The 17165-nt window shown below is 46.3% G+C and overlaps 1 protein-coding gene across 1 annotated transcript in view; it reads left to right on the plus strand.

Moving 5' to 3' along the window:
* The window catches only part of LOC139367856 (lysosomal trafficking regulator), a 231284-nt gene that overhangs the window by 66821 nt on the left and 147298 nt on the right, over window positions 1-17165 (plus strand). The window contains exons 10-15 of the mRNA XM_071106189.1: window positions 1202-1357; window positions 1599-2590; window positions 9699-10233; window positions 11063-11375; window positions 13166-13398; window positions 13838-13999. Coding sequence (XP_070962290.1) covers window positions 1202-1357; window positions 1599-2590; window positions 9699-10233; window positions 11063-11375; window positions 13166-13398; window positions 13838-13999 — 2391 coding nt within the window. The remainder of the gene's footprint in view (window positions 1-1201; window positions 1358-1598; window positions 2591-9698; window positions 10234-11062; window positions 11376-13165; window positions 13399-13837; window positions 14000-17165) is intronic.

Raw genomic sequence — 17165 nt, forward strand, 5'->3', positions numbered from 1 at the left:
TTTCAGCGTCCTGCTACTCATGCCAGGAATATAGTATATGCATATGATTAGTATGTGTGGATAGAAAACACTCTGAAGTTTATAAAACTGGTTAAATCACGGCTGTGACTATAACAGATTGTGTGTTTCATTGAAAAACGCAAGAAAAACTGCTCTCTGAAAGCTAAAAATAATTTCCATAAGTCACTTCCACCAGTTGTTAAAAGAGAACAGAATTTAATGGGAATCTGCCTGCAATTCATACAAATTCCGCACGATGGCGCCATTGTCCTAATTTTCAATTGAATTAATTGTTGGAAAATCCTTCTGTCTGACCTCCATTTTCCCAGTCTTCACCCGGATGCAGTTGAGAGATCAGACGGCATTGTTTTTGAAGTGAAGACCTATTGAAGAGACATCGCCCTGTAATCATTTTGATAGATTATAAACGTTTACTAATACCTAAAGTTGGATTACAAAAGGATTTCGAAGTGTTTTGTGAAAGTTTATCGTCGACTTTTTTAATTTTAAAAAATTACGCAGCGTTTAAAAACGATGATTTTTTCTGAATGACACAACTTCCATACAAAGCTATTTTGGGTATATATGGACCGATTTAAACGAAAAAAAGACCCAATAGTGATGTTTATGGGGCATATAGGAGTGCCAAGAAAGAAGCTCGTCTAAGGTAATGAATGTTTTATATTTTATTTCTGCGTTTTGGGTAGCGCCGGCTATCGCAAAATCTGTTGTTTACGTGTCGAGCTGGCATTTTGGGGGGTGCATGCTATCAGATAATAGCTTCTGATGCTTTCGCCGAAAAGCATTTTAAAAATCTGACTTGCTGGCTAGGTTCACAACGAGTGTAGCTTTAATTCAATACCCTGCTTGTGAATTTTGATCAAAGATTGAGTTGTAACGAGTACATTTAGCATTTAGCGTAGCGCATTTGCATTTCCAGGGGCATACTTGGGACGTCTGCGTGTCAAGTATTCTCAAGAAGTTAAGTGTTGTGTTTTATATTTCTGTTCAGTTTAATATAAATAAGAGGTCCAAGAATAGATCCCTGTAGAACACCACATTATTAATATATTGTAATCCAGGGGTGGCTAGGGTGGTCTGGTTAAAGTAGTGAACTATTTTGTGAATTCGGTACCATTTGCTGATGTACGATAATGTTTGTATTTCTTAAACCGTTCTATTAATCTAATGGGATGTCCAGGTGCTGTTGGGGTGTCTCCATGCCTCGGCCCCCAATCCCTTCTTCTTCAGTCAAGCTCTAGAGCTGCTTCATGAGTTCATCCAGCATCGCGGCCTGGAGCTGTTTGAGGTCACCGTTCTGAGGCTAGAAGGGCTGGGCCGCGCCCGGGACTCTGAGGTTTCATTTATAGATTTATTTACTAGATCAATAGGGGCTGCCTTCCCAGACACAGATTAAGGCTAGTCTTGGACTAAAAATAGATTATCTAGATTATCACTGAGCTTGCATTTTAGTCCATCACTTGGCTTAATTTGTGTCTGGTGAATTTGGCTTTGAGTACAACGATACACACAAAAAAATGTATCATGGATTAAAAACACAAAGTCAAAAAACGAATTTCCGTTATGTTCCAACTCAGGTGGGGGGTGAGGCAGCAGATCGTCTAAAAGGACTGATCTCCGGGGTCCTAAAGATCATCAGCTCCGTGAAGACCGCTAAGTCAGAGCAACTGCACCAGTCCGTCTGCGCCCGCCGTCGCCACCGCCGCTGTGAATACTCTCACTTCCTGCATCATCACCGCGACCTCTCCGGACTTCCCGTCTCTGCTTTCAAACAGGCCGCCCGCCGTAACCCCTTCGAAGAGACCGAGGGGAAGGAGGGGTTGGATGACGCGGTGCGTTACCCAGAGAGGTGCTGTTGCCTGGCAGCCTGTGCCCACCAGTGTCTCCGTCTGCTCCAGCGCCTGTCCTCCAGTGGGCCAGCGGTGCTCCAGGTCCTAGCTGGGGTCCAGGCTGTGGGGATCTGCTGCTGTATGGACCCTCGGTCTGTAGTCGGCCCTCTCCTCCACGCCTTCCAGGCGCCAGGGCTCCGCTCCTACCAGTCCCACATCCTCTCTGTCCTCTCCCGGCTGATCCTGGATCAGTTAGGTGGCGGCCAGCCCTCTGAGAAAGCTAAGCTAGCCTCCTGTAACATCTGTACTCTGGACAGCAGTCAGCTGCCGGGCCTGGAGGAGACGCTCCAGCAGGGGGAGGTCGGAGTGTCGTCCCCCACTTTGAGCTACCGTTCCCATGGTATCCTCCCCAGTGGAGGGGGAGCAGAGGATATGCTGTGGAAGTGGGAGGCCCTGGAGGCGTACCAGGGGCTGGTGTTCGGGGAGGACCAGGCACTCAGCCAACAGGTCGCGGGACACATGTGTCACTTGATGTTGAGAGGGAACGCTGTGGTCCAATGGCAGCTCTACACGCACATCTTCAACCCTGTACTGCAGAGAGGGGTGGAGCTAGTGCATCACGCCCAACAACTGGGTGTGTCTACAGCGTGTAGCCAGGTGTGCTCCTACCACGTCCAGTGTCTACCTGTAGAGGTGCTACTGGTCTACCTGCAGACACTACCAACCCTGCTCAAGTCCAGGTGAGGACGGTGGTGTCTTTACCTTCTTTACTTCTCTGTCTTGTCCCCTCCTCCAGTCTGACAGTTTTCTGTCTACGCCGCCTTCCATCCCTCTCTTCTGCCCCTTCTCCTCCCGTCCCTCTCTCCTGCCCCCTTCTCCTGCCCCCTTCTCCTCCCGTCCCTCTCTCCTGGCCCCTTCTCCTCCCGTCCCTCTCTCCTGGCCCCTTCTCCTCCCGTCCCTCTCTCCTGGCCCCTTCTCCTCCCGTCCCTCTCTCCTGGCCCCTTCTCCTCCCGTCCCTCTCTCCTGGCCCCTTCTCCTCCCGTCCCCCCCTCCTGCCCCCTTCTCCTCCCGTCCCCCCCTCCTGCCCCCTTCTCCTCCCGTCCCTCCCTCCTGCCCCCTTCTCCTCCCGTCCCCCCCTCCTGGCCCCTTCTCCTCCCGTTCCTCTCTCCTGGACCCTTCTCCTCCCGTCCCTCTCTCCTGGACCCTTCTCCTCCCGTCCCTCTCTCCTGGACCCTTCTCCTCCCGTCCCTCTCTCCTGGCCCCTTCTCCTCCCGTCCCTCTCTCCTGGCCCCTTCTCATCCCGTCCCTCTCTCCTGGCCCCTTCTCCTCCCGTCCCTCTCTCCTGGCCCCTTCTCATCCCGTCCCTCTCTCCTGGCCCCTTCTCCTCCCGTCCCTCTCTCCTGGCCCCTTCTCCTCCCGTCCCTCTCTCCTGGCCCCTTCTCCTCCCGTCCCCCCCTCCTGCCCCCTTCTCCTCCCGTCCCTCTCTCCTGGCCCCTTCTCCTCCCGTCCCTCTTTCCTGCCCCCTTCTCCTCCCGTCCCTCCCTCCTGCCCCCTTCTCCTCCCGTCCCTCCCTCCTGCCCCCTTCTCCTCCCATTCCTTCTGGCTGTGTCTGTAAATGTTCCTAGCCGTCAAATCCTTCCTTTTGTCTTTGTTTCCTAAATTCCTTACAAAGGTCATTGGAGGATTTGACGGCTAATAGAGTCGACGCCAGTCAAAATCTGTCATGGCAGATTTATCAGACTTGGCCTTAACCTAACCAATTGAAGAGTGGTATGGGGGGGGTCAATGAAACATTGTGTTTTGTGGGGGGGGGGGGGGGTCGTCAATGAAACAGTGTGTTATGGGGGGGGGGTCGGGTCAATGAAACAGTGTGTTATGGGGGGGGGGGGTCAATGAAACAGTGTGTTATGAGGGGGGGAGTCAATAATGAAACAGTGTGGTATGGGGGGTAGTAGAATCGTTTGAGAGGGTTGTATTGTGTAGGAGAATCATTTGAGAGGGTTGTATTGTGTAGGAGAATCGTTTGAGAGGGTTGTATTGTGTAGGATAATCGTTTGAGAGGGTTGTATTGTGTAGGAGAATCGTTTGAGGGTCAAATGATGGCTTGTTCAACCCCTTTTCCCTGCTCCTCTTTGGACCTTTTCCCTCAATCCACACACTTTTATTTTTATTTTACCAACAACTGGTTTGTATACATTTGAAGGACCAGGCCAGTTGAGAGATCCTAATATTGGAATCGTGTCACGAGTTCACAGTTGAATGATTTTCTCTTTTATATAGAGTGCTGAATGATATACAATTGAAGTTGGAAGTTTACATACACTTAGGTTGGAGTCATTAAAACTAGTTTACATACACTTAGGTTGGAGTCATTAAAACTAGTTTACATACACTTAGGTTGGAGTCATTAAAACTAGTTTACATACACTTAGGTTGGAGCCATTAAAACTAGTTTACATCCACTTAGATTGGAGTCATTAAAACTAGTTTTTCAACCACTCCACAAATCTCTTGTTAACAAACTATAGTTTGACAAGTCGGTTAGGACATCTACTTTGTGCATGACACAACAAATTTTTCCAACAATTGTTTACAGACAGATTATTTCACTTTTTACATATACTAAGTTGACTGTGCCTTTAAACAGCTTGGAAAATTATGTCATTTGAGTCAATTGGAGGTGTACCTGTGGATGTATTTCAAGGCCTACCTTCAAACTCAGTGCCTCTTTGCTTGACATCATGGGAAAATCGAAAGAAATCAGCCAAGACCTCAGACAAAAAATTGTAGACCTCCACATCCTTGGGAGCAATATCCAAATGACTGAAGGTACCACGTTTATCTGTACAAACAATAGTACGCAAGTATAAACACCATGGGACCACGCAGCCGTCATACCGCTCAGGAAGGGGACTCGTTCTGTCTCCTAGAGATTAACGTACTTTGGTGCGAAATGTGCAAATCAATCCCAGAACAACAACAATGGACCTTGTGAAGATGCTGGAGGAAACAGGTACAAAAGTATCTCTAGCCACAGTTAAACGAGTCCTATATCGACATAACCTGAAAGGCCGCACAGCAAGGAAGAAGCCACTGCTCCAAAACCGCCATAAAAAAGCCAGACTACGGTTTGCAACTGCACATGGGGTCAAAATATGATACTTTTTGGAGAAATGTCCTCTGGTCTGATGAAACAAAAATAGAACTGTTTGGCCATAATGACCATCGTTATGCTTGGAGGAGAAAGGGGGAGGCTTGCAAGCCGAAGAACACCATCCCAACCGTGAAGCACGGGGGTGGCAGCATCATGTTGTGGGGGTGCTTTGCTGCAGGAGGGACTGGTGCACTTCACAAAGTAGATGGCATCACGAGGCAGGAAAAGTATGTGGATATATTGAAGCAACAACTCAAGACATCAGTCAGGAAGTTAAAGCTTGGTCACAAATTGGTCTTCCACATGGACAATGACCCCAAGCATACTTCCAAAGTTGTGGCAAAATGGCTTAAGGACAACAAAGTCAAGCTATTGGAGTGACCATCACAAAGCCCTGACCTCAATCCTATAGAAAATTTGTGGGCAGAACTGAAAAAGCGTGTGTAAGCAAGGAGGCCTACAAACCTGACTCAGTTACACCAGCTCTGTCAGGAGGAATGGGCCAAAATTCACCCAACTTATTGTGGGAAACTTGTGGAAGGCTACCCGAAACATTTGACCCAAGCTAAACAATTTAAAGGCAATGCTACCAAATACTAATTGAGTGTATGTGAACTTCTGACCCACTGGGAATGTGATGAAAGAAATAAAAGCTGAAATAAATCATTCTCTCTACTATTATTCTGACAGTTCACATTCTTAAAATAAAGTGGTGATCCTAACTGACCTAAGACAGGGCATTTTTACTAGGATTAAATGTTAGGAATTGTGAAAAACTGAGTTTAAATGTAGTTGGCTAAGGTGTTTGTAAACTTCTGACTTCAACTGTATATTCTGAATACAGACTTGATTGTAGAAGGCTCCTCCGGTTTGCATCCAGACTTTAAATACAGACTGATTGTTGTAGTCTGCAGCCAGACTTTAAATACAGACTGATTGTAGAAGGTTGCTCCAGTCTGCAGCCAGACTTTAAATACAGACTGATTGTAGAAGACTGCTCCGGTCTGCAGCCAGACTTTAAATACAGACTGATTGTAGAAGGTTGCTCCGGTCTGCAGCCAGACTTTAAATACAGACTGATTGTAGAAGACTGCTCCGGTCTGCAGCCAGACTTTAAATACAGACTGATTGTAGAAGACTGCTCCGGTCTGCAGCCAGACTTTAAATGCAGACTGATTGTAGAAGACTGCTCCGGTCTGCAGCCAGACTTTAAATACAGACTGATTGTAGAAGGCTCCTCCGGTTTACAGACAGACTTTAAATACAGACTGATTGTAGAAGACTGCAGCCAGACTTTAAATACAGACTGATTGTAGAAGACTGCTCCGGTCTGCAGCCAGACTTTAAATACAGACTGATTGTAGAAGACTGCTCCGGTCTGCAGCCAGACTTTAAATACAGACTGATTGTAGAAGACTGCTCCGGTCTGCAGCCAGACTTTAAATACAGACTGATTGTAGAAGACTGCTCCGGTTTACAGCCAGACTTTAAATACAGACTGATTGTAGAAGACTGCAGCCAGACTTTAAATACAGACTGATTGTAGAAGACTGCTCCGGTCTGCAGCCAGACTTTAAATACAGACTGATTGTAGAAGACTGCAGCCAGACTTTAAATACAGACTGATTGTAGAAGACTGCTCCGGTCTGCAGCCAGACTTTAAATACAGACTGATTGTAGAAGACTGCTCCGGTCTGCAGCCAGACTTTAAATGCAGACTGATTGTAGAAGACTGCTCCGGTCTGCAGCCAGACTTTAAATACAGACTGATTGTAGAAGACTGCTCCGGTCTGCAGCCAGACTTTAAATACAGACTGATTGTAGAAGACTGCAGCCAGACTTTAAATACAGACTGATTGTAGAAGACTGCTCCGGTCTGCAGCCAGACTTTAAATACAGACTGATTGTAGAAGACTGCTCCGGTCTGCAGCCAGACTTTAAATACAGACTGATTGTAGAAGACTGCTCCGGTCTGCAGCCAGACTTTAAATACAGACTGATTGTAGAAGACTGCTCCGGTCTGCAGCCAGACTTTAAATACAGACTGATTGTAGAAGACTGCTCCGGTCTGCAGCCAGACTTTAAATACAGACTGATTGTAGAAGACTGCTCCGGTCTGCAGCCAGACTTTAAATACAGACTGATTGTAGAAGACTGCTCCGGTCTGCAGCCAGACTTTAAATACAGACTGATTGTAGTAGTCTGCCGCCAGACTTTAAATGCAGACTGATTGTAGAAGACTGCAGCCAGACTTTAAATACAGACTGATTGTAGAAGACTGCTCCGGTCTGCAGCCAGACTTTAAATACAGACTGATTGTAGAAGACTGCTCCGGTCTGCAGCCAGACTTTAAATACAGACTGATTGTAGAAGACTGCTCCGGTCTGCAGCCAGACTTTAAATACAGACTGATTGTAGTAGTCTGCCGCCAGACTTTAAATGCAGACTGATTGTAGAAGACTGCAGCCAGACTTTAAATACAGACTGATTGTAGAAGACTGCTCCGGTCTGCAGCCAGACTTTAAATACAGACTGATTGTAGTAGTCTGCCGCCAGACTTTAAATGCAGACTGATTGTAGAAGACTGCAGCCAGACTTTAAATACAGACTGATTGTAGAAGACTGCTCCGGTCTGCAGCCAGACTTTAAATACAGACTGATTGTAGAAGACTGCTCCGGTCTGCAGCCAGACTTTAAATACAGACTGATTGTAGAAGACTGCTCCGGTCTGCAGCCAGACTTTAAATACAGACTGATTGTAGTAGTCTGCCGCCAGACTTTAAATGCAGACTGATTGTAGAAGACTGCAGCCAGACTTTAAATACAGACTGATTGTAGAAGACTGCTCCGGTCTGCAGCCAGACTTTAAATACAGACTGATTGTAGTAGTCTGCCGCCAGACTTTAAATGCAGACTGATTGTAGAAGACTGCAGCCAGACTTTAAATACAGACTGATTGTAGAAGACTGCACCGGTCTGCAGCCAGACTTTAAATACAGACTGATTGTAGAAGACTGCTCCGGTCTGCAGCCAGACTTTAAATACAGACTGATTGTAGAAGACTGCTCCGGTCTGCAGCCAGACTTTAAATACAGACTGATTGTAGTAGTCTGCCTCCAGACTTTAAATGCAGACTGATTGTAGAAGACTGCAGCCAGACTTTAAATACAGACTGATTGTAGAAGACTGCTCCGGTCTGCAGCCAGACTTTAAATACAGACTGATTGTAGTAGTCTGCCGCCAGACTTTAAATGCAGACTGATTGTAGAAGACTGCAGCCAGACTTTAAATACAGACTGATTGTAGAAGACTGCTCCGGTCTGCAGCCAGACTTTAAATACAGACTGATTGTAGTAGTCTGCCGCCAGACTTTAAATGCAGACTGATTGTAGAAGACTGCAGCCAGACTTTAAATACAGACTGATTGTAGAAGACTGCTCCGGTCTGCAGCCAGACTTTAAATACAGACTGATTGTAGAAGACTGCAGCCAGACTTTAAATACAGACTGATTGTAGAAGACTGCTCCGGTCTGCAGCCAGACTTTAAATACAGACTGATTGTAGAAGACTGCTCCGGTCTGCAGCCAGACTTTAAATACAGACTGATTGTAGAAGACTGCTCCGGTCTGCAGCCAGACTTTAAATACAGACTGATTGTAGAAGACTGCTCCGGTCTGCAGCCAGACTTTAAATACAGACTGATTGTAGAAGACTGCTCCGGTCTGCAGCCAGACTTTAAATACAGACTGATTGTAGAAGACTGCAGCCAGACTTTAAATACAGACTGATTGTAGAAGACTGCTCCGGTCTGCAGCCAGACTTTAAATACAGACTGATTGTAGAAGACTGCTCCGGTCTGCAGCCAGACTTTAAATACAGACTGATTGTAGAAGACTGCTCCGGTCTGCAGCCAGACTTTAAATACAGACTGATTGTAGAAGACTGCTCCGGTCTGCAGCCAGACTTTAAATACAGACTGATTGTAGAAGACTGCTCCGGTCTGCAGCCAGACTTTAAATACAGACTGATTGTAGAAGACTGCTCCGGTCTGCAGCCAGACTTTAAATACAGACTGATTGTAGAAGACTGCTCCGGTCTGCAGCCAGACTTTAAATACAGACTGATTGTAGAAGACTGCTCCGGTCTGCAGCCAGACTTTAAATACAGACTGATTGTAGAAGACTGCTCCGGTCTGCAGCCAGACTTTAAATGGACCCTTTTCTTCTTCTTCTCTTCAGTTAAATATTAAAGTGATGTGTTCCTCTTCCTCATTAAAGTGATGTGTTCCTCTTCCTCATTAAAGTGATGTGTTCCTCTTCCTCATTAAAGTGATGTGTTCCTCTTCCTCATTAAAGTGATGTGTTCCTCTTCCTCATTAAAGTGATGTGTTCCTCTTCCTCATTAAAGTGATGTGTTCCTCTTCCTCATTAAAGTGATGTGTTCCTCCTCCTCATTAAAGTGATGTGTTCCTCTTCCTCATTAAAGTGATGTGTTCCTCTTCCTCATTAAAGTGATGTGTTCCTCTTCCTCATTAAAGTGATGTGTTCCTCTTCCTCATTAAAGTGATGTGTTCCTCTTCCTCATTAAAGTGATGTGTTCCTCTTCCTCATTAAAGTGATGTGTTCCTCTTCCTCATTAAAGTGATGTGTTCCTCTTCCTCATTAAAGTGATGTGTTCCTCCTCCTTCCTGTCAGGGTCATCAGGAACCTTTTCCTGTCCTGTAACGGTCTGAACCAGGTGACTGAGCTCATCTACCTGGACCAGACCCGGGCCTGGGCCCTCAAGGTGTTTGAGACGTTAATACTTGGAGTTGGAGTGGAGCACCAGGACCCGGACCCGGAGCATGCCGGGGCCCAGGAGAGAGAGGCCACGCTCGGCCTGGCTGAGGAGCTGGGGTCCCGTGGGGCCGGAAGTACCGCAGGTCCCATAGGAGAGGGGGGCCCACAGAGCCTGTCTAAGTTCTACGAGTGTCTAAAAGAGGCGCGCCCAAGGAGCCGGATTGGTCAAGGGGCAGGAAAGGGGAGGTGCCGGGGAGAGACCCATCTGAACACCATCAACCTCTTCCTGTGTGTGGCGTTCCTCTGCGTCAGCAAGGAGGCCGACTCGGATCGTGACTCGGTCAACGACTCGGAGGATACGTCAGGGTACGACAGTACGGCTTCAGAGCCTCTGGGAGGGAGACTCCCCTGCCTGTCACCTGACAGCGTGGCCCTGCCCTCCAAGGAACAGGTGTTGTGTTTTTAACTTTGCATTATTTTGATTGATCGCACAATGTCCAGTTTAATGTGTTAATGTTAGGGCTGTCAAACAATTACAATTATTATTTGAGTTAATGGCATTAGTTAATCGCAATTCAAATGTTTTAATTTGCTCAAAGTTGGTCCGTAAAGATTTTACCATTTAAGAAGCAGTACATTGTTACAGGCTTTGATTGTAAGAAACACAAAATGATCTACGCTACAGTTCAAAAGTTTTCAACCTGTCTCCTCCCCTTCCTCTACACAGGTTGAAGTGGATTTAACAAGGGATCATAGCTGTCTATTTCATGGAAAGAGTTATTGTTCTTCATGTTTTGTAAACAGTATTTATTATTATTTTATTTTTTATGAATTCAGACATTTGTCTTCCTCTTCGACATTACAGTATTTTGTGTAGATCGTTGTCAAAAAAAAGATGAAATCCATTTTAATCCCACAAGAGTGTGAATACTTCTGAAGGCATCTGTGTCTGTACCTCCGGTAATATTGACTACAGCCACACAATCTTCAGATATGTAAAGGCCCGAGCGTTGACTGCAGCGTTGACTGTGTTGTTCGTAAACCGGTCAGTGCGGAGCGCCATGCAGTGATGAAATGGAGACTCGATCAACAGCGCCAAGGCATTTTGATAAACATGTTACGCGTTAACCTTGCCAGCCCTAATTAATATCAAGTATCTAAGTGTATACTATACATATCATTTACATTTTATAAACGTTTTGTCATTTACCAGAGGGATTATATATTTAAACCAATCTGAACTAATAATCTTTTAAATAATGAATGTCATGTTTGAACAGGTGCGGCGTGCTGCTGACGTGTGGTCGGTGTGTCGCTGGATCTACCTGGCGAGTCCCGTGTTCCAGAGACAGTTCTACCGGCTGGGGGGACTAGATGTCTGTTCCCGCCTCATGACCATGCTCATCCAAAAACTCACCTCTCACTCCACGGATGGCAAGGCCAAGAAGAAGAGCGATGGGAAGGACAAGACTCACTCTGACTCCACGGATGGCAAGGCCAAGAAGAAGAGCGATGGGAAGGACAAGACTCACTCTGACTCCTCCTCTGCCACTGCTCCGTCACCAACCTCTATACCAACCCCAGTTCAGACAGGTTTGATTGGTTGGTTTTTATTTGACAATATAAAAAAATACAAATACACAATACGTTTCAGAACTGGGATGGAATATATTATATATATATATATTGAACTGCCACCAAGTCAAGGACGTTTCCGTTGAGGTCCCTTAGTGGTGCACTACATTACATCAGGCTTTCTTAAAGTGTTAACGGGGGGGGGGGTCGCGGGCGTGTTAACGGGGGGGGGGTCGCGGGCGTGTTAACGGGGGGGGGGTCGCGGCCGTGTTAACGGGGGGGGGTCGTCATGTCAGGGAAAAATAAATAAATGCACATGTAAACGTTTCTACTCATTCCTGGGTTTTTCTTTATTTGTACTATTTTCTACATTGTAGAATAATAGTGAAGACATCAAAACTATGAAATAACACAAATGGAATCATGTAGTAACCAAAGAAAAACAAATCAAAATATATTTTATACATGAGATTCTTCAAAGTAGCCACCCTTTGTCTTGATGACAACTTTGCGCACTCTTGGCATTCTCTCAACCAGCTTCACCTGGAATGCTTTTCCAACAGTCTTGAAGGAGTTACTACATATGCTGAGCACTTGTTGGCTGCTTTTCCTGACTCATCTCAAACCATCTCAATTGGGTTGAGGTCGGGTGATTGTGGAGGCCAGGTCATCTGATGCAGCACTCCATCACTCTCCTTCTTGGTCAGATAGCCCTTACACAGCCTGGAGGTGTATTTTGGGTTATTGTCCTGTTGAAAAACAAATGATAGTCCCACTAAGCCCAAACCAGATGGGATGGCGTATGGCTGCAGAATGCTGTGGTAACAGTGCTGGTTAAGTTTTGATGTCTTCCCTATTATTCTACAATGTAGAAAATTGTAAAAAATAAAGAAAAACCCTTGAATGAGGTGTGTCCAAACCTTTGACTGGTTCTGTAAATGTATAAAAAAGTGGAACTCAGTCGGGGTCCGTTGTGCGTTCGAATAGGAGAACACACCCGTTGCAATAAAAATAAAAGCACGTTCCCTCTTATTTCAGTCGCTGACCGTCACTCAATTAACCATGTCAGATAACAATTTTGGGATTGGTAAATTAGTCTAGCTAGCTAAACTTGTAGTAATCATGGCGGGCCCTGACCTCCGGGGGGCCCCATTGGTTTTGTTAGTCACTCTCACTCAGTTATCATGATCACATGGCATAAGCATGGCAATATGTGTAGAATTTTAGGAAATTATCTTTAAAACTACAAAGATTTCTCTCCACCCCATGGCTAAATGGGTAGAACGTTTTCTCTCTGCTCCATGGCTAAATGGGTAGAACGTTTTCTCTCTGCTCCATGGCTAAATGGGTAGAACGTTTTCTCTCTGCTCCATGGCTAAATGGGTAGAACGTTTTCTCTCCGCCCCATGGCTAAATGGGTAGAACGTTTTCTCTCTGCTCCATGGCTAAATGGGTAGAACGTTTTCTCTCCGCCCCATGGCTAAATGGGTAGAACGTTTTCTCTCTGCTCCATGGCTAAATGGGTAGAACGTTTTCTCTCTGCTCCATGGCTAAATGTTGAACAGTTGCAGGAAATGTCCTTTAAAACTCTTTGCCGTCACGAGGCAGAGAGAGATATTAATCCAACCAAATCTTGCTTAGGGCCCCCAAAAGGAAGCATGGTTTCATGAACTTGGCTCCCAGGAAAACACAGAATTTCTCATTTGGGTGCTGAAACAGTTTAAGAACCCCTGCATTACATAGAAACAGACATGAGAAGTGTTCTACGGTTCAGTCTTCAGACAGCTTTTTGACATTCTTTTTAAAAGGTTCAACCACCACCACCCTGGGAGTGGAGGATCCAGGCCAGCACCCAGCTGAAGCTGTGAGCCCAGGCCAGGGTGGGCAGGGAGAGGGTAAGGGGACCCAGAAGGATCCTTCCAGGAGGCTGGAGGAAGAGTGGCCTCTACAGAGCATCAGAATGCTGGAGGCCCTGCTTGCGATCTGCCTGCACAGCGCTAACTCAGGCCTGCAGAGGATCGAACCTGAGCTTTCATTCCAGGTACCTGGACAGAGTACCATTACGGGTACCTAGACCGAGTACCATTCTGGGTACCTAGACCGAGTACCATTCTGGGTACCTAGACCGAGTACCATTCTGGGTACCTAGACCGAGTACCATTCTGGGTACCTAGACCGAGTACCATTCTGGGTACCTAGACCGAGTACCATTCTGGGTACCTAGACCGAGTACCATTCTGGGTACCTAGACCGAGTACCATTCTGGGTACCTAGACCGAGTACCATTCTGGGTACCTAGACCGAGTACCATTCTGGGTACCTAGACCGAGTACCATTCTGGGTACCTAGACCGAGTACCATTGTATACCTGTGGCAAATTCACTTTGAAATATGAAACTAGATTGGTAGATTGATGGATGGACGGATGGATAGATACATCTATTTTGATTCAAGCTAAACTATCTACCTTTCCCCTACAGCTCCAGTCAGTGGAGGAGACCCTGTTAGAGGTCAGGGATCAGCTGTCCCACTCTGGGGTCGTGAACTCTGATCTGGCTGTGCCCCTGTTTGACTTACTGCTCCGTGTGGCCCTGGCCGAGGTCTGCTCCAGTCCCGAACCACAGGAGGACAAGGCTGAGAGGGTGAGTTTTGTCTGGGGAAAGAGGAGCAAGTGCTCTGTGTGGTGCGGAGGGGGACTAACTAATTATCAAATCAAATCTTATTTGTCACATACACATGGTTAGCAGATGTTAATGCGAGTGTAGCGAAATGCTTGTGCTTCTAGTTCCGACAATGCAGTAATAACCAACAAGTAATCTAGCTAACAATTCCAAAACTACTACCTTATAGACACAAGTGTAAAGGGATAAAGAATATGTACATAAAGATATATGAATGAGTGATGGTACAGAGCGGCATAGGCAAGATACAGTAAATGGTATTGAGTGCAGTATATACAGTGCCTTGCGAAAGTATTTGGCCCCCTTGAACTTTGCGACCTTTTGCCACATTTCAGGCTTCAAACATAAAGATATAAAACTGTATTTTTTTGTGAAGAATCAACAACAACTGGGACACAATCATGAAGTGGAACGGCATTTATTGGATATTTCAAACTTTTTTAACAAATCAAAAACTGAAAAATTGGGCGTGCAAAATTATTCAGCCCCTTTACTTTCAGTGCAGCAAACTCTCTCCAGAAGTTCAGTGAGGATCTCTGAATGATCCAATGTTGACCTAAATGACTAATGATGATAAATACAATCCACCTGTGTGTAATCAAGTCTCCGTATAAATGCACCTGCACTGTGATAGTCTCAGAGGTCCGTTAAAAGCGCAGAGAGCATCATGAAAAACAAGGAACACACCAGGCAGGTCCGAGATACTGTTGTGAAGAAGTTTAAAGCCGGATTTGGATACAAAAATATTTCCCAAGCTTTAAACATCCCAAGGAGCACTGTGCAAGCGATAATATTGAAATGGAAGGAGTATCAGACCACTGCAAATCTACCAAGACCTGGCCGTCCCTCTAAACTTTCAGCTCATACAAGGAGAAGACTGATCAGAGATGCAGCCAAGAGGCCCATGATCACTCTGGATGAACTGCAGAGATCTACAGCTGAGGTGGGAGTATATCAGTCGTATATTGCACAAATCTGGCCTTTATGGAAGAGTGGCAAGAAGAAAGCCATTTCTTAAAGATATCCATAAAAAGTGTTGTTTAAAGTTTGCCACAAGCCACCTGGGAGACACACCAAACATGTTGAAGAAGGTGCTCTGGTCAGATGAAACCAAAATTGACCTTTTTGGCAACAATGCAAAACGTTATGTTTGGCGTAAAAGCAACACAGCTCATCACCCTGAACACACCATTCCCACTGTCAAACATGGTGGTGGCAGCATCATGGTTTGGGCCTGCTTTTCTTCAGCAGGGACAGGGAAGATGGTTAAAATTGATGGGAAGATGGATGGAGCCAAATACAGGACCATTCTGGAAGAAAACCTGATGGAGTCTGCAAAAGACCTGAGACTGGGACGGAGATTTGTCTTCCAACAAGACAATGATCCAAAACATAAAGCAAAATCTACAATGGAATGGTTCAAAAATAAACATATCCAGGTGTTAGAATGGCCAAGTCAAAGTCCAGACCTGAATCCAATCGAGAATCTGTGGAAAGAACTGAAAACTGCTGTTCACAAATGCTCTCCATCCAACCTCACTGAGCTCGAGCTGTTTTGCAAGGAGGAATGGGAAAAAAATTCAGTCTCTCGATGTGCAAAACTGATAGAGACATACCCCAAGCGACTTACAGCTGTAATCGCAGCAAAAGGTGGCGCTACAAAGTATTAACTTAAGGGGGCTGAATAATTTTGAACGCCCAATTTTTCAGTTTTTGATTTGTTAAAAAAGTTTTAAATATCCAATAAATGTCGTTCCACTTCATGATTGTGTCCCACTTGTTGTTGATTCTTCACAAAAAAATACAGTTTTATATCTTTATGTTTGAAGCCTGAAATGTGGCAAATGGTCGCAAAGTTCAAGGGGGCCGAATACTTTCGCAAGGCACTGTACATATGAGATTAGTATGTAAACAAAGTGGCATAGTTAAAGTGGCTAGTGATACATGTATTACATAAAGATGCAGTAGATGACATAGAGTACAGTACATACATGTACATATGAGATGAATAATGTAGGGTATGTAAACATTATATTAGGTAGCATTGTTTAAAGTGGCTAGTGATATATTTTACATAATTTCCCATCAATTCCCATTATTAAAGTGGCTGGAGTTGAGTCATTGTGTAACTAACTAGTGGAGGAGACTAGTGGTCAGGCTAGGGAGAGGGACTAGTGGTCAGGCTAGGGAGAGGGACTAGTGGTCAGGCTAGGGAGGGGGACTAGTGGTCAGGGAGGACTAGTGGTCAGGGAGGACTAGTGGTCAGGCTAGGGAGAGGGACTAGTGGTCAGGCTAGGGAGACGGACTAGTGGTCAGGCTAGGGAGAGGGACTAGTGGTCAGGCTAGGGAGAGGGACTAGTGGTCAGGCTAGGGAGAGGGACTAGTGGTCAGGCTAGGGAGGGGAACTAGTGGTCAGGCTAGGGAGGGGAACTAGTGGTTAGGCTAGGGAGTGGGACTAGTGGTCAGGGAGGAGGACTAGTGGTCAGGCTAGGGAGGAGGACTAGTGATCAGGCTAGGGAGGAGGACTAGTGGTCAGGCTAGGGAGGGGACTAGTGGTCAGGCTAGGGAGGGGACTAGTGGTCAGGCTAGGGAGGGGAACTAGTGGTCAGGCTAGGGAGGGGACTAGTGGTCAGGCTAGGGAGAGGGACCAGTGGTCAGGGAGGAGGACTAGTGGTCAGGCTAGGGAGGAGGACTAGTGGTCAGGCTAGGGAGGAGGACTAGTGGTCAGGCTAGGGAGGGGACTAGTGGTCAGGCTAGGGAGGGGACTAGTGGTCAGGCTAGGGAGGGGAACTAGTGGTCAGGCTAGGGAGGGGACTAGTGGTCAGGCTAGGGAGAGGGACCAGTGGTCAGGGAGGAGGACTAGTGGTCAGGCTAGGGAGGAGGACTAGTGGTCAGGCTAGGGAGGAGGACTAGTGGTCAGGCTACGGAGGGGACTAGTGGTCAGGCTAGGGAGGAGGACTAGTGGTCAGGCTAGGGAGGAGGACTAGTGGTCAGGCTAGGGAGGAGAACTACTGGTCAGGCTAGGGAGGAGGACTAGAGGATTAGTGGTCAGGCTAGGGAGGGGGACTAGTGGTCAGGCTAGGGAAGAGGACTAGTGGTCAGGCTAGAGAGGAGGACTAGTGGTTAG

The sequence above is a fragment of the Oncorhynchus clarkii genome, chromosome 16 (genome assembly GCF_045791955.1).
Source record: "Oncorhynchus clarkii lewisi isolate Uvic-CL-2024 chromosome 16, UVic_Ocla_1.0, whole genome shotgun sequence".
NCBI classification, from domain to species: domain Eukaryota; kingdom Metazoa; phylum Chordata; class Actinopteri; order Salmoniformes; family Salmonidae; genus Oncorhynchus; species Oncorhynchus clarkii.